We start from the raw sequence: 22757 nt of genomic DNA on the forward strand, positions 1-22757 counted from the left end.
GTAAGTTCGTACACCTTTTACTTTCCTTAAAATATTGAGGCTGCTACTTATACGAGGCTATAGATGCACTAGTGATGCTACAGACACAGTTGACATCATACAAGGCGAAAATTTTATTATGGGCCGTACGGCTTTGTTAATGGTCAAGTCAATCATTTTTTTATCCATGTACAACATCATACGCTCAGTATACTTTGACTACATACAACTTGTATAAAACATATAGCCTGTATCCATGTCAGTATTGTCTGTATATTGTGTCAGTGGTTATATTTTATACACTTGCTAAAATATAATCTTTTAAAAACAATGCTTTTTCATGGTATGCTTTATAACATTGTGATTACTTGACGTAATTGAACATTTGTAGATTAATGAGGAGGAGAAAGAACGTAAGAAACGACACGACTTGGACAAGCAAAGGAAAGATAGAAACATGGATGAAATGGCTCAAGAAGCAGCTGAATACAGAAAGCTTTTCATTTAAAATACACAATAAATGTCTCCACCTTGGTACTTAATCTACAAATTCACACATTTGAACACTTATAATTACCCTTACCCTTTTACTGAATCTAAATAAAATTATGTGCTTTTAAAATGTAAATAAGTAATAAAGGAAAAATGTAATAAACATTATTAGATGAAACTGTGACTCTGTGAGTCTTTATTTATATTAACCTGATTGTTGTTATGTGCTGCGATCAGGTAGTATCTCTAACAAAATCTAGCATTGGATTATACTTTCATGCTTATATTGTATTTATATCTTTCAATTATAACTTTGGTGCTACAATTTCGTATTTTGTTTTTAAAACATCCTTATGAATATTGAGCGGCAACAAATTTAATATAGAGATTTCGAAACAAATTAATAGTTTGAGGAATATAACTTAGTGTTCTTGGACGTCATGTAGATATAAGAAAATTTTGAAGTTTCGTATTGACTCAAAGTTATCACTTTCCATCGCTCAGAAGAATTATAAAAGCAACTAGTAAACACAAGCATTTCATCACAAAACGAGTATATGTGATAATCAAACGTGTGGGGTGTCACATTTTTTCACAATTAAAACATGAACGTCCTCGTTTAGTTGTCGCACATCACGGGTAGCATCACTATTTGCTACACTTTGGTATGGACTAAAGGACCACTCGTTTATACAGATCCCAGTATGCATATCTAACAACATGTTGAAACACTTGAACTCGAAATATTGGCGAATGGTGATGCTAGTCCTTTTGTCCTTGATTTTTTGAGTTGATATAAACCTATTCATGTGCAATATTTTTTCACTTTTAAAAGTTGATAACAACACTCGATCTAAACTTTTGTGATTGCAGCTTTGTTGAATTATTCATCCCAATTGCATTCTCAATATCTTCAGCGTTCCTTTGAAGTGCTAGCAGCATACATAGTTTATTCCTAAAAATTTCTTCATAAAGTGTAAATAATACACAAATCGAAACGTATTCACACATGAGTAAAGTCCATGTGGTTGTTTATGGCTATAACATTAACGAAACGTGCCCTTTTAATACATTCACACTTTATATGTAATCATACTTGGGACTGTACAAACTACTTGATGCTTGCTCGAAAATTGTTCAGAAAATCCTTGTTTGATTTTGGCTCGGTTTGTAAACGAGCCGATTAGCTTGATTTGATCTGTAAACGAGCTAAGCATGAGCAAAGGTATGTACGATTTAGCTGTTTTGAATTATTTTTTAATTTATTTTATTTATATATGTGTGTAAAAACTTTTGTCTTTGTTTTAAGATGCATTCAATCAAACTTTAAACTTGTTGTTAATAGAATTTACAATTTATAGAAGTTTGTCTAAAAGTTACTAACTTGTTTTTACGTTATCTATAATATATATAAACGAAAACCCTAAAATCCTACGTGTCGCGAAGTAGTCGCTCCCCTCTTTTATGGAAGCCACTAGATTGCTTGATTTTTAAATAGAGACCTCTCATTGATTTAACCCAAATTCATGGGTATGGGTCTTAACAAAACCAGATAGCTCTTAAACAGGTTATAACATCTCATTAAATTAAAAATTAATCTTACCAATTATTTGACGTGAAAATCCTATAAAATAGGGATATATTAAAATTTAATATCCAATTTAAAAAGAAGATATTATTTATAATTAATAAACAATTTTATAGTAAAAAACATAAGCTGGTCATGGGTTACCAAATCCAGATAGCTTTTAAACGGGTTATAACATATCATTTATTTATGAAACATTTTCATCATCAAACCTTAAGTATATTATTAACTTCCTTATAATAAAGAAAATTAAAATCCAAAAAATAAATATTAAAAAACAAAAAATGTAAAATAACCATTCTCCCAAGCCATCATATTGCTTTATTTGTAAATGAAGGCTTTTCACGCATTTAACCCGAATTCATAGGTAAAGGTCTCACCAAACCCAGATAGCTCTTAAACGGGTTATAACATCTCATTATATTAAAAATTAATCTAATCAAATATTTGATATGAAAATCCTATAAAATAGGGATATACTAAAAATTAATATCCTATTTTATTTAAAAAATATATTATTTATAATTAAGAATCAATTTTATAATAAAGAAAATAAACAGATAATGGGTATCACCAAACCCAGATAACTTTAAAACCGGATTATAACATATCATTTATTTGTGAAACAATTTCATCATCAAACCTCAAGTATATTAATTATTAACTTTCTTACAATAAATAAAATTAAAATCTAAATATACATATATAAATATTAAAAACGAATAATGTACAACAACCCCCGTAATACGAGGGATAAAATCTAGTATTGTATATATCAAATTAAAACGTGTTTTTTGTATAAATTTATAAAGTGAAAAAGAGATAATTAATGCTAAAAGCTTCATAGAAAAATGCTCATTCAATTTTGCCTAGGTTTAGAAACGAGCTAAGCAAAGCTCAGAAAAGCTCGTTCGATTTTAGCTCGGTTAGTAAATGAGCCGATCAGCTCAGCTCAGTCTGTGAACGTCGCTCGGCTAGCTAACATAAACGACATCGTATCGTATATGTGCTTACTAAAAGCATTATTAAATTTCAGAATGGAAAGGATGCCGTCGTTACTTTGGCCGTTGTCATCTTCTGTCCGTTGTTCCTCCGTCGTACTCCGCCCGGTTACAAATCGCAAAGGCAGCATCATCATCATCATCTACTCAGGTAACATATTCACATCTCATTACTTTAACCTTCCTTCAGATTACTAATTCGATGTTTATAGATGGATTACAAATTTGGAGCGTACAAAATCGATCCAAAGGAAGTGTTTTACTCTACTCATCTTTCGTATGCCCTGGTCAATCTCCGCCCTGTTCTTCCTGGTAATTGCTTGTTCTAGGGTTTCATTTCTTACCAATTTAAACCTAATGTTTAACATGTGAATAATGTCATAGGGTTAATTTGTTTAAAAAATAGGATTATGACTTGTTTTTATTTTTCTTTCTTTGCAGGTCATATCCTTGAACAACCTATGCATATACAGCAATAATATTATGATTTTTTTTTTAAATATTTTATGCATGCTATTAACTGATTATGATGATGTGCATTGCATTATTATAAATGCTTAAATGGCTTTAAGGGTTTGTCTTACATGAACCGTTACTGTTTTACATTTCCAGTTTTGCGTTTCGGGTATTCAATTGAATGATTGATAGAATAGATTGGATTGGAATCTTATAACAACAGTAAATAAATCTTGGTTAACTAACATACATGTTAATGGCCTTCGTAAAGGTTGCAAATGATTAGACCTAGTTATGGATAAACAAGTCAATGCCAACCTGAGTAAAGTTATACACTTACGCATTGGCTCTAAGTCTAACAGCTCTGTTGTCAAATGAGTGAACTAAATAGATTACATCATTTTGAAAACAAGTTGAATCAGTCACATAGATTTTCAGCCAAAGTGTATTTACAGTGCATAAAATCTACGGTTTCATTTCAATCTTTTGTAAGTATATAGTTTCTTTAACCATATATAACACACTAACAACTTGTAGAACTCAAGAATAAGTTTTTGTGGGTTGGCTCTATTTGACCTAACTTCGTAGCTGATATAGGCTCATTACCAATAACCAACCTTCCTAACTTTATTTCTTTGGGGTACTTGACAACGAATCACATGTGCTTGTTTGCCCGAGGCGTGAAGTCAAACGCTTTGTTGACCTTACAACCGAGGAGACTAACGACTTGTGGATTTCGGCCCAAAAAATCGGGAAACAGCTTGAGAACTACCACAAAGCTTCTTCACTTACATTTACCATCCAAGTGAGCTTCTATATATATGTATAACTGGCATGCTATATCATGATAATCTTTAACATGTGCTTTAAGTTTTATGTAAATCTTGTTACAGGACGGTCCCCACGCAGGACAAACAGTTCCTCATGTTCACATCCATATTCTCCCTCGAAAAGGCAGGGATTTTGAGAACAATGACGAGATCTATGAAGCTGTAAGTTCGTTCATACTCCTTTTACTTTTCTTAAGATAAAGTCTATAAAGTTTTCAATTGGGTGAGTCGGTGATGCATTGGTATCTGTTAGGTTAGCACTTGGTATTGAAGGGTCTTGTGAGCTTTTTGTCAATGGGTTCTTGCGGGTTACCAAAAGAAGATAAAATATAATCTTTATCTAAATTGATTAATAACATAAAAATGGAATCATGATATGTTTATATATTTGTAGATTGATGAGAAGGAGAAGGAACTGAAGAAAATATTTGACTTGGACAAGGAAAGGACAGATAGAAGCATAGACGAAATGGCCCAAGAAGCAGCGGAATACAGAAAGCTTTTCTTCTAAGTTCGTGTTCTGTTGCCATTTAAATGACAAACATCTAGCAATCTGTTTAACATTTTAAAAAGATTAAAGTGTGAGAGCTGGTTATTTGATCGACAACAAATTTTACGTAGAGATTTTGAAACTAGTTAATCATGAAGGACCAATTGCCTATGCAACATTACTATTCTGTACATGTGACATTCATCTTTTTTGGATGTCATATAGATCTAACAAGTTCGAAGTGCGGTGTCGAAAACACGACTGAAGCACCCTGACTATACTAACCAGTTGGTAATAAAATATGAATGGGTCGAGTAAATACAGTTAAATGTACTGAACAGTTTTATTTAAAAAGTTAGAATAATATAGTTTTATTTCATTTTAAGATATAGTTATTTATAAGATTTATACTTAATATACTAAAACAAATTATCGGTTCTAAAGGTTTCAAACATGATTTCTATGGAGATTCATATCTCATTTCTCATATCAACTTCATCCAAATAATTTAAGGCTTTCAACTTTCCATCTGATTTTACACTTCATCTTAAAGAACCCATTCTGAGGGTAAAAAAGCTCAACTTGATTAAAAGTTGTATAATTTTGAAAACCATTGAAAGAGACTCTTGGTTTTTCAAGTCAGAATCAGCAGCCACTGTGTGATCTAGTCAAAATCTAATGAACAAATTGTCTATACCTTAACAAACATATAATAAAAGGCATAGTAGGTGCCCAAGGTTTGTCATGGTTCGTATGCAATCATTTGTCATAACATATTATACGCAGCATGAAACGACGTCGTACAAAAGTTTGTTAGAATCGTTTCCTTCCCACTACATATATTTAAATACATGAACAAAAAGTCTGCTAGCATCATCTTCATCAAAACAGGTAGTTTTTAACATACTTGCATCCATTAACATCTCATTATCTTGTTTTCTGTTTTCTTTTTATTTCAACTTACTAATTTGACGTTCATTGAGAAATGACGGGTGCAGATGGAGCCAGAACATTATACGTTTGGACCGTATACGATCTATCAAAAGGAAGCGTTTTACTCTACTGATCTTTCATATGCTTTTGTCAATCTCCGCCCTGTTCTTCCTGGTATTCATTCAGTAATCCGGATTGTTGTTTATTGTTCTATGGTTTCGTTTCTGTTTTAGACATGTTAATGTGATACGATTAATTTCAAAAAGTAGGATTTTGATTTGCTTTAATTTTCTTTGGCAGGCCATATCCTTGAATAACATGCACTTGGTGTATTACTGCAATATTATGATCAGAAATATTTCTATACATCTTTTTTCCTTGTGATTATACTTATAGGCTAATACTGATGATGCATTCATGTGCATTCCTTTTATGCATACACATATAGCTTATACTGTTTAAATAACTTATAAGTTGCTTTACATTAACATTTTCTGTTTTCTATTTGCAATTCTGTATTTTGAGTATTCAAATGAAGGTCAATATGAGCTAGTTTTTATTACAAAATATACATCATTGTAAATTATAGTTTCTTAACCATATTTTATGCATTCATTCTCCATACAACTAAATATAAAACTATTTGTGAGTCAGGTCGGGTCAGCTCATTATCCAACCCGCTTAGTTCATCACACTATTTGGTTTTTGTTTTCTAATAAGTTATCTCTTTGGTTGACTTGACAATGAACCACATGTGCTTGTCGTCCCAAAGCGTGAAGTCAAACGTTTCGTTGACCTGACCGCTGAGGAGGCTACTGACTTGTGGATTTCAGCCCAAAAAATCGGTAAACAGCTCGAGAACTACCACAAAGCTTCTTCACTTACATTTACCATCTAAGTAAGCTCACTACATATTTCAATTCAATTTTTTGTTTGTTCATTCGTATGCCTTATATAATCACACGCAATATTGCAGGATGGGCCGCAGGCGGGACAAACAGTTCCTCATGCTCACATCCATATTGTCCCTCGAAAAGATGGTGATTTTGAATACAATGATGAGATCTATGATGCTGTAAGTTTGTTCAATGTTCATACACTTGATGCTTTTTGTAAAACATAATCATTAAAAAACACAACGCTTCTTAAGAAAAGCGCGATTTGATTAGTCTTTGTTATTATATATTTGTAGATTGATGAGAAGGTGAAGAAATTAAAGGAAAAAGTAGATATGGACAAGGAAAGGAAAGATAGAAGCATGGAGGAAAGGGCTCGAGAAGCGGCAGAATACAGAAAGTTCTTTTCTTTCTAATATGCACAAGAACCGTCACCACTTGGTTACTTAATGTTCAACCTTACATGTTTGATCACCTGCATGTATCTACCTCTTTACTGGATCTTAATCAAGTTATGTGCTTCTAAAAAGTAAATAATAAGAAAAGAAAATGTAAAATGCATAACCTGATGTACCTTTGAACGATAACTAACGTACTGTACTTGTATCTTTGAATGTGTTGAATTATATTTTTAGTTTTGCTTTGTTATTCAAAGTATCTGCTGCAAAGCAACAATGAAACGACACGCAAGTAGTGAATGATTGTTTCAAAAAGTACAATACTTGCATTGAAATGAACATTCCAATTTTAAAATATAAACAAAGTTAATACATATAGCAACTCTGTGAGCCAAAATAAAAAAGTTGGCTTAAATATGAGAATCATTCACTACTTCCGTTAGAATGATTACATAATTGCCCTTCCGTTAGAAATCAGCTGGTGTGAGTCTTTTTCATGAGTGTTCTTACCATTCCTCTGGTGATTTTAAAGAACCACAACAAATTCATGATCGCCAACACCGGTGGAATCATATGCAACGTGTAAAAGGTGACCATATGAAGTTGTCTTACCTGGGAAAAAAAACAGTTATCCAATGCCATACCAAGGACAAATTGTAGCTTTCTATTTTTTGGGTCAAAATAACCATGCCCCAAAAAAGAAGGGTGTCAATCGGGTCGGGTTGACAGGTTGAGTTATTCAAACCAAACGCGCTCATATGTTTAGTCGTGTCAAAGATATCAACCCTGACATGGACATTTTTAAAATGATGCATCTGAACATGCCCGTGTAATCCATTTATCTAAAAGAGTCAATGGGTTAAAAGGAATGGTGGATTGTAATAAATGGGGTTAAACATATCATAAACAGGTTGGCAGGTCGGCCTGCTTGATTTAAAACGGGTTAAATAGCTCAACCCAAACAAGGCCATTTAATTAAACATGCCAACTTGAACATGACCCATTGATCACATTTATCTAAACGAGTCAATTAGGCTGACGAGCTGGCAGGTTTTAATCAAGCGGTATGTGTTAAATGGGATAGTGGGTTGTAATAAATGGGTTAAACGGATTGGCGAGTTGGCATGTTTAATTAAATAGGTCAAACAGATCAATCAGAAGAAGGCCTATTTAATTAAACAGATCAAACTGATTACCTGAACATGACCTGCTTATTAAACACATTAGATATGACAACCAAAAGTCCAAAACATGATTTGTCCCATTTAACCTTAAATCAAATAATTATTTGGTAATGTAATTTTGGTTCTTAAAGTTGCAACTTGCAACAATCATTTGGAAAACACACATCCAAACAGTCCTAATAGTACACAATTTACCTGATCAACGTGGTAATACATGTGGTGAAAAAAGAAGCCAAACAACACAATTCTTGCAACCTGAACAAAACACTCAATTTCATGTCAACAATTTTAACATTTTACTACAAAAACCATAGAAAAAATAATTTATAATAATGTATGTAACGCGCACCAGCCACCCTAAGAACATTGCAACACCGTTCCAAACATAAAACACTGAAGACTTCATACCAGCAACATCAAGGTACCTGCAATCACGTGCCTAATAAATTTGCAGCCTATGAATGTAAAAAAAAAAAGATTTAAGCACTTTGGTTACCATCTTAAATTGACAAACGGTGTTGTACTTTCGGTGAAAAGAACCATGAAGATGTAATACTCGGCTTCACCAGTTAAAATGGATTGCATGATTGCAAAAGTTGATAGCCCATGGTGCAATACCTAAGAAAAATGAACACAAGTTGGTCAAAGTGTTGACTTTTTGGGTCAAAGCAAAGAGTTGACTTTTAAAATACAGTTTTTTAATTATAAAAGTTGGAAACTTTAGGGCTAAAAACATTCAGATTTAGAGAAGAAAAATGATATGAAATAAATCTGAATTATTTAACTATGTGACAAAAGATGTTTCTTACATATTCAAGACCCCCTAAAGTTGGATAAGTCCAGATGATCATGACCATATCAGACAAAAAATATCCAGAAGACATCTGCAATCATACAATGAATAAAAACAAGTTAGTGGATATTTAAGGAGCATATTTTGTAACACAACAAATGTTAAAAGACACTAAAGTGACATAAAAATGTTTTATCCTCACAGGATTGGTCATAAACCACCACAAACACATAAAAAAATTGTTTTAATCTCAGTACAACTAGGAAACAGTCACATGAGGGAATTTAAAAAATTGATTATACTAATTTTCTTGACTCTTGCTACTTCATTTTCTGCATCCACTGCATCAAGTAAATGGGACCCGCAAAACGTTTAAAACAAAATAGCAATCAACTTTACAGTTTTTGGGAAACCAATGGGAAGGCTACATGTGGCTGGTCAACAAGACATGTTGCCTAACCCTATCATAACACATTTAACACCTGACATAACTATAGATTGGTTCACATCATATGACTCAAAAGGACATTTATGAGTTATGACTTGGATAAATACCCCGAGTATGGCCTCTGACAAGGTAGACTTTCTGTAAACGATCAACTCGTCATGAACACTCTCATCAAAAAGATCCGAAATCAGAAAAAAGTAAAGAAAAGCAATGGCCACATAAAGTGCATGGAAGGTGGAAAAGCCTCTAAGTTAATCACACGCATTAACATCTGATCATTACAACATAGATAATAATCATCAGTAAGGGCAAAACGGTAAATAACCTGTTTTTCCATTCAAGTTTCTGTTACTTGTTAAGTTTGCTAAAGCCTTTGAAGATAAAAGGTGTAACTACTCCTGTAAATTCATAAGACTACAAAAAAAGAAAATGTAACATGTCAGACAACTTAATGATTATTCAAAAAAAACACAAATTCACTGCATGAATGCAAAACCGGACACACAAACTTACAAATTTGCGGATGATGATGCCACCGAAAGCCGAAACCAACCATCGTGTTTGGGTACTTAAACTAGAATAATAATCAGTTATATCCAATCCAAGGATAGTATAGTCCAAACCCATGATTCTTCAGTAATCAAAACAAAGAAGAAAAAAATCAGAAACACAAAAATTCAACGTCGAAATATTATGCTACTAATAATAATAATAATAATAATAATAAAACGTTACATACACTGGGTTTTATATGATTTTATGAAACAAAATCAAAATATTGGAAATTGATGAAACAAGAACCCCTTGATTGAAATAATAATAAGATTATGGATGGAATAACGGCGGATAAGGGTGTTTGTTTGTTGGAGTCGGAGATATTATTATTATGGGATAGGAATAACGACAACAATATTATTATTATGTAGGCGACGTTTGATCATCCTTTGCATAATTCCATTCCCTTGCGTTTGGATTTGGGTTTCGTTTTCATTCTTTTATTTTGTCATCAATCATCATCCTTAATATATATAATAACTTAACTTATATTATTATACTTTCAAGATTAAGATATTATTTAAGTGCATGGTTAATTTTACAATAATTAAGTATTAAACTATCAATGATAACTTAATTTGGCAAATTTGCAACAAAGGTTCTTTTCTTTAAAAATAGTTATAATTATTATTATTATTATTATTATTATTATTATTATTAATTTCTATGTTTAACGTGATTGAACTTCTCTCCTTTTGGACCTTTTTAACGACTATTAGGGGGTGTTTGGTAGAGAGAAAAGAGGGTGGAGAATTGGATTTCCATTGTTTGGGAGAATTAGGTAGAGAATTGGGGGGAGAATTGGATTTCTCTGGGAATTGGGTGTAGGCAAAAAATTGAGAAATCCAATTCTCTCCATTTTGAAGAGAAATGGAATTCTCTGTGAGCCACCATCGCTTCTCTGCTCTACTCATCTGTCTTCTCGGTGTAGGCAAAAAGTGTGTATGGTATTATTTCCATTGCTCCGACCGGCGATGATGTCCGGCACGGCGGAACCCTACTCCGTCGCGTTGCAACTAGCAACTCCGGCGATGATGTAGGCAAAAACATCCGTTCGTGTCCTACTCCGACTGGCGGAACCCTACTCCGTCGCGTCCTACTCCGACCGGCGTCCGTCCGTTCGCAACTAGCAACCCTAAATCGCGGCGGAGTGGTTGGCGGCAGCTGTGGTTTTAGTGGTTGGTGGCCGTGGTGGATTAGAAGAAGATAGAGGAGGAAGAACGGTCGCCGGAGAGAGAGAGGAGAAGGTGGAGTTGGTGGCAGCTGGAAGAGTTAGGTTGAGAGAAGGAGAATGATTTTCACTTCTTTTCTCTATTCTACCAAACAAAGGAAATGATTTTCAATTCTCCACCTATTTCCATTTCTTTCCAATTCCATTTCTCTCCTATTTCCATTTCCATTTCTTCTCATTTTTTTTCTCTGTACCAAACACCCCCTTAACGTGTTTACCGTAAAACAACTACTACAATTTACACATGCCTTGTACATGAGGGAATTCTAGTTATCTTGTTTCCTTCAACCTCTCAACAATGACTTAATTTGTTCTTTGCTGCTTAACTTGGACAAGATTTATAACAACTTAATAAAAAAAACAACAATATAAGTTGTTATTCTCTTATGGTTGATTTGTATGTGGATCATTAGTAATTTGAAAAGAAAAAAAATGAATAAATGGCATCGGCTTCACAAAATAAATCATTGTGTGGAAGAGCTTGAATAAGATTTTTGATTATTTTGATCCAAATTAATATTTGCGATTCTATTTTATTTAAGTCCGTGCCTTTTTTCTTAAAGATGAGCTTGTGTTATATGAGAGACTTGAACCAAATATCTCTATTATCTTAATTCCATGGTGTTTTAAATGTTCTTGTCAACTAAATTAATATTTTATGACTATAGTCTGATAATTTACAAATGAAGGCTTATGTCTTTTTTTAAAACACTTTGGACATAATCTAAAATTTTCTCATTTGTAAAGGCGGTTATCTCTTAGGGTATGTTTGGTTGGAGGTAATAGAATGAGAGAGGAATGGAATGGACAAGGAATGAAATGGATAATTACAATTTCGTTTCCTTGTTTGGTTAACCTATGGGAATGAAATCAATTATTCATTTTTATTGTTTGGTATCCAATAGAAACAATAAAAGCACTCATATCTCAAAATACTTTTTAACCAAAAAAAAACTTACATTGGCGACGGTGGTAACTCCGGTGACGAAAATGGTGGTGGCGGTGGCGGTGGTGTCGACGGAGTTGGTGGTGGTGTCGATGGTAGTGGTGGTGGTGGTTGTTAGGTGGTGGTGGTGGTGAGAAAGTAGGGTGAAAGGGGAATGAAATGAAAAAAAAGAAGGGAGGTGGGAAGGAATGGTTTTGATGAAATGAAATTCCATGTGTAATGGATGATTCCATTCCATTGAGCAACCAAAAAACACATTTTTCATTCCCACGTAATGAATCATTCCATTCATACTGTTATTTCTGCATACCAAACGCTACCTTAGTTCTTTTTCTAATCATTTATTATTTTTTTTAGTATATATATACATTGAAAACATTTTTTAAAGGTTTTATCTATTATATTTTTTATTTTAAATTGGTACTTTTTTTTAGTATATATATACATTGAAAACATTTTTTAAAGGTTTTATCTATTATAATTATTATTTTAAATTGGTATTTTGTATCACTCATTGCTTGATCTTTCTGTTTCATATTTGGTTTGTTCATAAATAACGTTAAAATCATGATTCTTGTATTTTTTCATAGATGGTATAACTAATTCACACATTTGAAATTCCTAGAGTGTGACAGTCGTGAATATCTCCCTTCATTTATATCTATATCTATATTCTATATTCTATATTATCTATAAACATGAAAGAAGGATAAAATGGTAATTAACATTTTTCCAGTGAGACCCCGGTATATTAGATGCATTCTAACCTTCCGGCCATGTCTTCACTTCATTCATTATCGGCGTTCAATAATAATTATTATGTGCAATCAATTATTAGTTTCCTCATTTTAGGTCCCAAGAACGTTTGTTTACTGACCTTTAATAGCATCATAAGCTAGCCCCCCCCCCCCCAAATCATAATCTTCTTGCTATAAATTAGGGCTTGTATCGTGCTATTCTATACATAGGTAGGCGACAAAGACAAGGAATCTCTCTCACTATATAGATGGTTGCTGCTTGCGAGAAGCGTCTCTTCCCTTTCAAAAAATTGAAAAAAGAAAGAATTTTTCCACTGGTATTCTACGCTCGCTCTCTACTCCTCGAAAGCTCACTCACAATCTATGGCTCACTTAGGGCTAGAAAGATAGACTTCTTCATACAAAGCCAACCGGAAACCTTATTTCGACAGATCAAACTAGCTAGGATCGAGGGTTCACGCCTTCCCTTCCGCTTACACCATTTCTTTGTGAAAGAAGTTAGACGACACCGTTCTTTTTACTACGACTTTCAAAAAGAGTTGCCTTATCTCGATAACGGGGTCTGTTGATTTGGAATCGTGGGATAAGTAGATGTAACAGATGAATCTTTCTGTAAGATTCCATGTATTAAATAGTTCGTTCCCACGTCAATTGCCAATTCTTGGTCAGTGAGATTCATGGGCGATTCGGATGTTTATTTAGGTTTTGAACCCTATATTTCTTTTTTCCCCTTTCAAATAAAACGAAATGCTTTAAGTTTTTCTTTTTGGAATCGTGTTAGGTCTAATTCCTATTACTTTTTGGCTGAATTATTTGTAGGGCCCCGTTCTCGGGAACCCTATTTTCGTGCTGGTTGGATTTACTCATTCACATAATTTGGAAAATCGGAGTTAATTAAAACATTTCGCGGAATAAAAGTCAACCATTCTTACATAACTTAAATACTCTGTCTTAAACGGAAATAACATAAGTCTTAAACATTAAATATAAATAACACGTGACTCTTCTTTGCTTCAATGCCAGTCTTCCTTTATTCGCCACGTGTCTCCCTCAAGCCACCTGTCTCATCCTACTCACCTGCGTGCATACTAAAAGTCAGCTACGCTGAGTGAGTTCTAGTTAATCAATTAACATACAATACGTTCACGTCCATACTTATAAGCGTCCGAAGGTACGTATTTCATACGTTAGTTGCTATTGCTCATTCATATATACTTTACATGCATGCATACGTATTCACACACTTTCCTTTCTACTTTCCTATGGCATACCGTAACTATCCTATGTCTACTATCTCGGATATTATTAGGGTCTGGTCCCTCAATCTCAGATATTTTTCAAGGGTCTAGTCTCTTCTATCCCATATATTAATAGGGTCTGGTCCCTCTAATCTCAGATATTATAAGGGTCTAATCCCTACTATCTCAGATATTATTAGGGTCTGATCCCTCTATCACAATCTCAGATATTACAAGGGTCTGATCCCTACCATCTCAGATATTATTAGGGTCTGGTCCCTTGTCTCGTTTAACCATACAACCATACATGTCCCATCAGTCGTCCATACGTTTACTTCATACGTTTTCTATCATACGTGCATACTACACATCTTTCAATCGCGTATATAATAATTATATTTATATACGCACATTCATACAACATTCAATATTAACATTCAATAAATAATCATACACTTATCACTTAGGATAAATGTATTAACTATCACATGGGAGTATGCACACAGCCTCAAAAAAACGTCACAGAGAAAGGGGGCTAGAACTCACCTGGATTCTGTTATGTTCACCGTTAATAGTAATTCCCTTCTTCAACTGCGTCCGACTAACTGTTAATAACATACACGTATTAAACTCTATATTTGTTTGATCTTTACTCTTTAAAAATAACGGGTTTAACCTTTAAGTTAATCGAACCGACATATAACCTTCTTAAACCGTTTCTATTAATTTAATATACTTGTCATAATCTTATTAATGAACCGTCTTTATTAGTTTACGTCTTAACGTCATTTATCATTATCGTATTTATAATTATTATTATATTAGTTCTTTACTATTCGTTCTTATTATTATGTAATTATTTATATTTGTAAGTTATCCTTCGTTCGAACAATCCTTTTTAATTTCTCCATTTGTAAGTTCTTCCTAAGGAGTCCGTCTATGTTTGATTTTTCAGCTTTGTCTATCAATGTTAAATGAATTTATTAAACTACCTTTGATTTTTGCTCTGTAAGGTAGGATTTCCTTTAAAGGTACTTATTCATAATTAATTAGATAACCGTAAGCAAGTCTAATATTAAAACTGGTGTTTGTAAAAACTTAATAGAAAAATCCATAGGTCTATTCTTGAGAAGGGTCATGGGTCCTATTCGGGTTTTTTTAAGTGACTATTTTATTATCCCAGTTCTATAACAAAGCCTTTTCCAATTAATTAATAGCTAAAACTTTGGGAATTCTAGCTTAGGTGGTTTTTCCATCATCATCTGAATTAATTCTAAGTTCTAGGTCGAGTCGTCTTTAGTTTTATTAATTAGTTTTAATTATTTTAAAATTAGTATTTTAGTAAAAAAAACCCTCAAAATAATAATAAAGCAAATATTGGTGTTTGTAGTTGAGTCTAATTTAGCTAGTCACATAATTTAAAGAGTCTCGTAGGTTCGATATCTGGACTTACTTAGCTGTACTAGAGTCGACCGGTTCACTTGTCGGTTAGTAGTTTTAGTTAAGTTAAGAGTCTAGAATTATTACTTAATGTCTAGATTAGCATAATTTTAGTTAATAATTTTATAACTACTTTTAGCACATCAAGTGACGTTTTGCCAACAAAAGAAGCGGAACACACCGCATGCAGGTGTCTCTTGCAAAGAAGAACCACGTGTACACATATATTAAGCATGTAATTTATTGAACTCAATATGTAATGCTTATAAAGACTAGTATGTATGTTAAACACTACTTATTATAACACCAATGATAGTACTTAATTGTCTATATCGTAACCACATATCCAAGCCCGGGGTAACGCGCGGGGTCAACCACTAGTTATACTACAATTAGCAATGTCTATAATGTCACTTAACCAATTAGTAATCGCCATGTCTTGTTTAGGGGAGCCGACACAACTAGTTGGATGTGCATACTACAATTAGCAACGTCAACAATGTCCACTTAACTAATTTGTTGCCACCACCTCCTATTTAGAGGAGCCAACGCAACTAGTTAGGTGTGCTCACTCTCAAACGTTAGGTCTCGAGTTTACTCGTTATTATGGACTGTTTGGTAGTCTAATGGTCATTAAGAGCTAACCTTTTAATAGTTCATAACTTCTTAATAGTAAAGATATGACTTTAAATCTGAATTGTTAAAATGTAGCTATTAATCTTTTATTTTGAAATCTTACCTTAAACACCTCATTCTTGTTAGCCTGCGTACCGTTAGGAGAGGCTTAGGATTTGAGTCATTCCACTTTATGTTCCTCTATATTTAGCATCTTTTCTATTGTTTTTATTATTTTTTTTAGGATGATTTTTTTGTGTTTAGGTCATCGCACTCTTTAATTTGGGAGTCGGTCCCACTCTGACCAGACTATGCTGTCTTAATCGGGTCCACGCTGGCTTTAGTGTTTGGCTTAGACGTTCCCCTAAAAAACCATACCGCTGGCTGACACTTGACTTTCGTTGTGCCACCACAAACTATTGCTATCTTTTTTAATTATCTATTAATTAATTTATTTATTTTTATACTTAATTATACAAGTATTATTTTATTTTCTATACAGAGTAAATGAGACATGTTGCCACAAGATGAATTTTTGATTATTTTATTATTATTTTTTGGTTTTTTCAACATATGTATATGTTTTTTAGTTTGTTTATTTTTTTAAAGTATGCTTATACCGAAACAAATGTAAAAGATACCAACCATATTTGCGTCTTTTTACCGTCTAACGCTTGGTTTTACCAACGCTCGTGTTTTAAAGCTCGAGTTTTACCAACGTTCGGGTTTCACTGACAACGCTCTGGTTAACAATCGGGTTTTACCGACCGAATAAACGTGACTTTATATATTTAATTTCTGCTATATGTATATGCTAATAGTTATTTTATATGTTAATTTGACGAACTTATCTTTTGTTTTGTAGTTATAGTACTGTAAAACGTAACCGATGCTGGCTTAATACAAGTCGAGTCACCGTTGCAACGCTCAGGTTTACCAACTGAAAAATCGTTGTTTTAAATTTATTAAATTTTTATATATTAAGATATATGAGTGCAGCTACATTTTTTTTGGTTTTTTGTTTAAAATATATTAATTTGAAGAATTTGTGTTTTAGTTTTAGTTTTAGTTCCAGTAACGTAAAGAACGTAGCTCGCACTTATATAGTTCACTCTAGCGTTTCGCTGCAACGCTTCATGTTTTATCGACAGAATTCGCGGCGCAACGCGCACGAGAAATGACTAGTTATTACTAAAACTAAATCTTTTAATGAACACGCTTCTATCTTCGTCAATTCATGTAATTATTTCTTAACAACAAACCAACATACTTCTACATGTTCCTTAAAACCACGTATACATTCATGATTTAAACCTTCGAATTCCATGATACAGAGGATGCATGTAATTATTTCTTAACAACAAACCAACATACTTCTACATGTTCCTTAAAACCACGTATACATTCATGATTTAAACCTTCGAATTCCATGATAAAGAGGATGCATGTTATCACCAGTACCACACTACGTCCCTCAAGGATAGGAAAATTTACCCTATACTTTAAAGAAGCAAAACAAGTGTTATTAATTTAAAATCAACGTCGAATGTAAGTTGTTTATAATCAACCCTCTTGCTAGTTGCTAGTCTATTTTGTACAGTAGGAAGCCTGGGTTCTTCAATGGAGATCCAGGTTCGATTCACACAGTCAACACTTTAGAAAGGGCATAGGTGGCTCAATGACGGAAAACCTAGATCTTTGTGGTCTCCGATCCAATCCTGAGGGTGTTCTGGTTTTACCACCAGTGAGCCTTCGAGCGGGTAAGTCTTTACTGGAGATAACTTGGAGGCGCTTAAGGGCTTCGTATAGCTGGGTTGGGCCAGCTGACGGTGGCTTTTTACTATTGGATCACCACGTACGAAACACTTAGGCAATTCTCAGTATGTTGACCATTAAAAAAAAAAGAAAACTATTTAATGAGTTAAATTTGACGCATATCAACTTTAAATGATTATTTATAAAAAAAATAAGAAAATGTTTTGTAAATGGAGTATCCTACAAGAAAACCCGACCCATGTTATTCGGATCCAATCTCCTCCTCCATCTTCACCCTTTTTAACTCTTTCTTGTTCTGCTAATCTCATCTTCCCTTCCATTGTCGTCTGTCTACACCTCCGTACAACACACAACACAGGTTTCTATATTTATGTTTACAAATTAATTATCCATTCATCTCAATACGTTCTGCCTTTACTCCGTACAGATACATCCCATTTTGATTTCTAGGGCTTCTCGCCTTTATTTATGTCAAAACACTAATATTATTTATTTCCAATTAATTGTTTGGTTACATTACAGTTATGAAGCTTGTTATTTGTAGTTAGTTATATGTATCTTAGTGACTTGCTTGATTTTTATTTTAGGGTTCCATATTTTATGCATACTCTAGGTCAAATGGATCATATTACTATTACTTACTGACTTATTAATGTGAAAACTGCAAAATAAGTGTTTTTTTTTTTGGTACCTAATTTATTTTTAGTTGTGTATCAGACTCTTTTTCCATTAATAATGACTTAAAGTTAGTGATCACATATAGATTTGCTTATGTGTATATATTAAGGTTGCAAAAGTCGCTAGGTGGGCCCCGGCGGCCAACTGGGGAGTTGGGTGTGGTACTCGCGCATGGTAAATATAATGAAAATATTTTTTTGGATATTATATATATGTCAAGTATATTAGTTTAATAATATTTATAACAAGGTTTGTTGGATTTTAATAATCCTTATTAACTGGTATTGGCCTATAATAATCCCTATTCATTTTATCACCGTTGGCGGTCCCAAATTTAAAAAAGTTGGCTCCCAATGGTCCCCCGTTAAAAATGACTTAACGGAGTTATACTTTTTTCCGAATTTCGAACTATTGTTTTAGGGCTTTTGTTCGGAAATAAGATATGAGTCGATTGATGTAAATCTTAGCTCGAAACAGTTATCCAAACGACTTGATTTTTGTTAATTGTAAGTTCAAACAACCGAATTGAAGCATTGTTTCTTCGTTTTGGAGCACCGTTTCGAACGAAGCTTTACATCAATCGATTTGTATCATCCTTCCGATCAAAAACCCTAAAACAGTAGTTTGAAATTCGAAAAAAAGTATAACGCCGTTAAGTCATTTTTAACAGGGGACCATTGGGGGCCAACTTTTTAAAATTTGGGACCGCCAGCGGTGATAAAATGAATTGGGATAATTATCGGCCAATACCAGTCAATTGGGATTTTTAAAATCCAATAAACCTTATAACAAAATATGTGAATATCAATATAAACAAGAGAAATACATTTTTAAATAATAAATTATTCTAAAGATTGCTAATCGTTAATTAAAAAATGATATTTGTTCTTTAATATTAAAGAAATATAAATTAGGTTTTATTTAGTCAAAATCGGCACAAGTTTACCAACTAGATGTGATTTTGTCTTTGGTTGACCACCTTGATCGATTCTTAATAACTAGGCGGAGTGAAAGAAACACGCCTCGGCAACATACCTTGTAGCGAGGACTCGGCCTTGTAAGCCTACTTTTACAAAATTACAATATGTATGAATGTACAACATGGCAGCTATTAGATGGTAGTGAAATAATATGGTCATGCATATATGGTTAAATTTTACTAAATGCAAGTTAATTGATTATTTGATTTTTTTTTCCAGCAGTTTAACTTGTCATCATGTCTTGGTGCACCATTGAATCTGATCCCGGTATGTTTTTCTTGTTTGAGAATCTAAGTTCTGAATTGTTTGATAGTTTTGAGTGCGATAAAATAGAGCAAACATAGATCATGAGAATTGTTAGTAAATATATTATTGATCTAATTTGAATTAGCTGATATTAACTGAACCAATCGCCTTATTTTCCAGGTGTTTTTACCGAACTTATACAACAAATGCAAGTAAAAGGAGTGCAGGTATTGTTTACTTGAAGTATATTCTTGTTCTATCTTTTTTATATTCTCTCCATTCCTCACCAATGGGCACAGGCCTGTAAACGAATTGAACATTCAATGAACACTTATGAACCATTTGGCAGGAAGTGCGTTTATTTTATAATGATCGAACATGAACATATGTCTCGTTTGTTCATTTATGTTCATGAGCGTTTGTTTATTTAAATTTCTTTATGTTTACCCGTTTACATTTGTTTGTGCTTGTTGGTTTACGTTATCCAAGTTCCCTTGTTAATACAGTCATTTGAATTTTTTTGGCCCATTACAACTTAGTATAGTTTTAATAACTTTTTAGGCCCAACACGCTGTTCTTCACATTACTTTTGACTATTTTTAGCTTAGTTATATTCGTTCATCTGTGTTCAGTTATGTTTGCTTGTGAACCGTCTGTCTATACAGTTAACAAACGGGCACGAACATGTTCATTTTTTTAATGAACCGAGCTCAAACATGAAAACTCTGTTTGTTTAATCGTTTGTGTTTGATCATTTGTTCGGTTAAGCTAAATTAGCAAGCACGAACATCCTCTGATTGTGTTTGTTTACAAGCCTAGTAAGGGCCCTAATTTGTTCTAGAGTTTTAAATCAAACATTAAATGTCATGTCTCTATATTTGTAGATTACTTTTTGTTTGCAATGTTTCTTGTAGTTGTAACTTATAAATGAAAAACGCACTCTCTTTTTTGTGGATTTTGGAGAAACAGAAGTGTTAGTTAGGATGTTTCTTGATTATATTATGTCTAATGATAATGGTGAATATCTGTATAGGGGTGAGATCTCCGATACAAATAAAATTAACATACTAAACATACAAATAACTAGAGTAATTACAGTTTTGAACTAGAGTAATTATGTTATAAAAAATAAAATAGTGTAATAATAATTACTCTAGTTAAAAAATTATAGTGTAATAATAATTACTCTAATGTTAGCATAATTACTCTAGTTATTTGTGCACTTCTCACGATGAAAGTCATTTGTATTTGATCCAAACCCATCTGTATATATACATGAAAATTTTTTAACATGAATTGGTTATGCAGGTTGAGGAGTTATACTCTTTGGATATTGATTCACTAAACAATCTTAGGTAAATCGTTAATCTTTCATGCTCATAATGACATAGCGTAATAACGTTACTTCAATATGCCATATTAATATTGTTTCTTGAATTGACAGGCCTGTTTACGGGTTAATATTTCTATTTAAATGGCGCGCTGGTGAAAAAGACGACCGCCTTGTAATCAAAGACTCAAACCCTAATTTGTTTTTCGCTAGCCAGGTTAGTTTATACAATTACAATTTAATCGCCTTAAACGGTTTAATTATTAAACAGGTCGAAATTTCAGGTCATTAACAATGCATGTGCCACTCAAGCCATCCTCTCGATCCTCATGAACTGTCCCGAAGTTGATATCGGGCCTGAGTTATCAGCCCTAAGAGAATTCTCCAAAAACTTCCCACCCGAACTCAAAGGGTTAGCCATCAACAACAGCGACGCGATCCGCACTGCTCACAACAGTTTCGCGAGGCCAGAACCGTTTATTCCCGATGAGCAAAAAGCAGCTGGAAAAGATGATGATGTGTACCATTTCATAAGCTACATACCGGTAGATGGTGTTCTATATGAGCTTGACGGGCTGAAAGAGGGGCCCATTAGTTTGGGTCCGTGTACTGACACGGACTGGCTCAAAGTTGTCCAGCCCGTTATCCAAGAACGAATCGAGAAGTATTCGCAAAGTGAGATACGGTTCAATCTCATGGCGGTTATCAAGAACCGGAAGGAGATGTACACTGCTGAGCTTAAGGAACTGCAGAGGCGACGGGAGCGGTTGTTGCAGCAGCTGGCGGCGTTGCAGGCGCAGCAGGTGGTGGATGGCGGAAATGTGGAGGCTTTAAACAAGTCGCTTTGTGAAGTGAATGCAGGGATTGAAGGCGCGACAGAGAAGATATTGGTGGAGGAAGAGAAGTTTAAGAAATGGAGGACTGAGAATATTAGGAGGAAACATAATTATATTCCGTTTCTGTTTAATTTTTTGAAGATTCTGGCGGAGAAGAAGCAGTTGAGACCGTTGATTGAAAAGGCGAAGGAGAAAACGAGTAACCCGAGGTAAGTTTTTTTAATGTTTTCGGTTATGATTGGAAACTGTGTTTCTGTTTGAAAAGGGATGCTGTAACTTAAGGCAAAGGAAGATATTTATTTGGATTGTTTTGTGGAGTTTTAAGGTTGATGTTAATGATGTGATATCTGTTTAAATGAATAAGTTTGTTGTATGTGTTTGTTTATACATGCAAGCTCATTCACCTTATTGGTGCTCATTGAGTAACAGGTAAATATCATAAAAGAGAGAATACTGGTCGAACCAAACCAAAAATTTTGGTTGAATGGTTCAGCCCTAACTCATTTCAAGGTGCTTTAGCTCGATATTAGATGTGTAGGTTTGATACAACCCTGGGTGGTTCCAGCCATGATAAACGCTACGACTCCTGTCTATCACCGGGTTGAATTTTTTTTATATAAAATTAGGGTTGTTATCTTTG

General features: G+C 33.6%; 2 protein-coding genes, 1 long non-coding RNA gene and 2 pseudogenes across 4 annotated transcripts; 4 read left to right on the plus strand and 1 right to left on the minus strand.

Annotated features, from left to right (window-relative positions):
* The window catches only part of LOC143533715 (bifunctional bis(5'-adenosyl)-triphosphatase/adenylylsulfatase FHIT-like), a 28397-nt pseudogene extending 27860 nt beyond the window's left edge, over positions 1-537 (plus strand).
* Positions 538-1686: 1149 nt separating this feature from the next.
* On the plus strand, positions 1687-4872 carry LOC143533732 (bifunctional bis(5'-adenosyl)-triphosphatase/adenylylsulfatase FHIT-like). Its single transcript, XM_077028413.1, has 6 exons — positions 1687-1696; positions 3096-3211; positions 3273-3374; positions 4175-4321; positions 4410-4508; positions 4741-4872. The coding sequence occupies exons 1-6, from the start codon at positions 1687-1689 to the stop codon at positions 4855-4857; spliced, it is 591 nt and encodes a 196-aa protein (XP_076884528.1). The 3' UTR covers positions 4858-4872.
* A 1608-nt stretch (positions 4873-6480) lies between these two features.
* Positions 6481-7053, plus strand: LOC143533716 (uncharacterized). Its single transcript, XR_013135407.1, has 3 exons — positions 6481-6667; positions 6746-6844; positions 6962-7053. It is a non-coding gene; the product is annotated as an uncharacterized LOC143533716 (long non-coding RNA).
* Positions 7054-7528: 475 nt separating this feature from the next.
* LOC143533717 (uncharacterized) lies at positions 7529-10115 on the minus strand (annotated as a pseudogene). Its single transcript, XR_013135408.1, has 8 exons — positions 10002-10115; positions 9814-9902; positions 9596-9734; positions 9057-9131; positions 8744-8865; positions 8597-8672; positions 8443-8502; positions 7529-7675 (listed from the first exon to the last, which is right to left on the minus strand). The product of XR_013135408.1 is annotated as an uncharacterized LOC143533717 (transcript).
* Positions 10116-19887: 9772 nt separating this feature from the next.
* LOC143533718 (ubiquitin carboxyl-terminal hydrolase 2-like) lies at positions 19888-22455 on the plus strand. The gene is made up of 5 exons (XM_077028402.1): positions 19888-19972; positions 20132-20178; positions 21260-21306; positions 21396-21498; positions 21566-22455. The coding sequence occupies exons 1-5, from the start codon at positions 19942-19944 to the stop codon at positions 22328-22330; spliced, it is 993 nt and encodes a 330-aa protein (XP_076884517.1). The 5' UTR covers positions 19888-19941; the 3' UTR covers positions 22331-22455.
* Positions 22456-22757: the final 302 nt, after the last annotated feature.

Source organism: Bidens hawaiensis, unplaced genomic scaffold (assembly GCF_021521415.1).
Source record: "Bidens hawaiensis isolate Kalapana, Puna unplaced genomic scaffold, B.hawaiensis_p1.1 tig00009843_1, whole genome shotgun sequence".
Taxonomy (NCBI): domain Eukaryota; kingdom Viridiplantae; phylum Streptophyta; class Magnoliopsida; order Asterales; family Asteraceae; genus Bidens; species Bidens hawaiensis.

Bases quoted from the DNA above. Each gene is read 5' to 3' on its own strand.
- LOC143533732 (XM_077028413.1), top strand. The intron at 3,375-4,174 runs AATTGCTTGTTC...GACAACGAATCA, and splicing joins TCCGCCCTGTTCTTCCTGGT to CATGTGCTTGTTTGCCCGAG. The intron at 4,322-4,409 runs GTGAGCTTCTAT...ATCTTGTTACAG, and splicing joins CACTTACATTTACCATCCAA to GACGGTCCCCACGCAGGACA.
- LOC143533718 (XM_077028402.1), top strand. From the start codon at position 19,942: ATGTCTTGGTGCACCATTGAATCTGATCCCG. The intron at 20,179-21,259 runs GTATTGTTTACT...TTGGTTATGCAG, and splicing joins TGCAAGTAAAAGGAGTGCAG to GTTGAGGAGTTATACTCTTT. The intron at 21,499-21,565 runs GTTAGTTTATAC...TCGAAATTTCAG, and splicing joins ATTTGTTTTTCGCTAGCCAG to GTCATTAACAATGCATGTGC.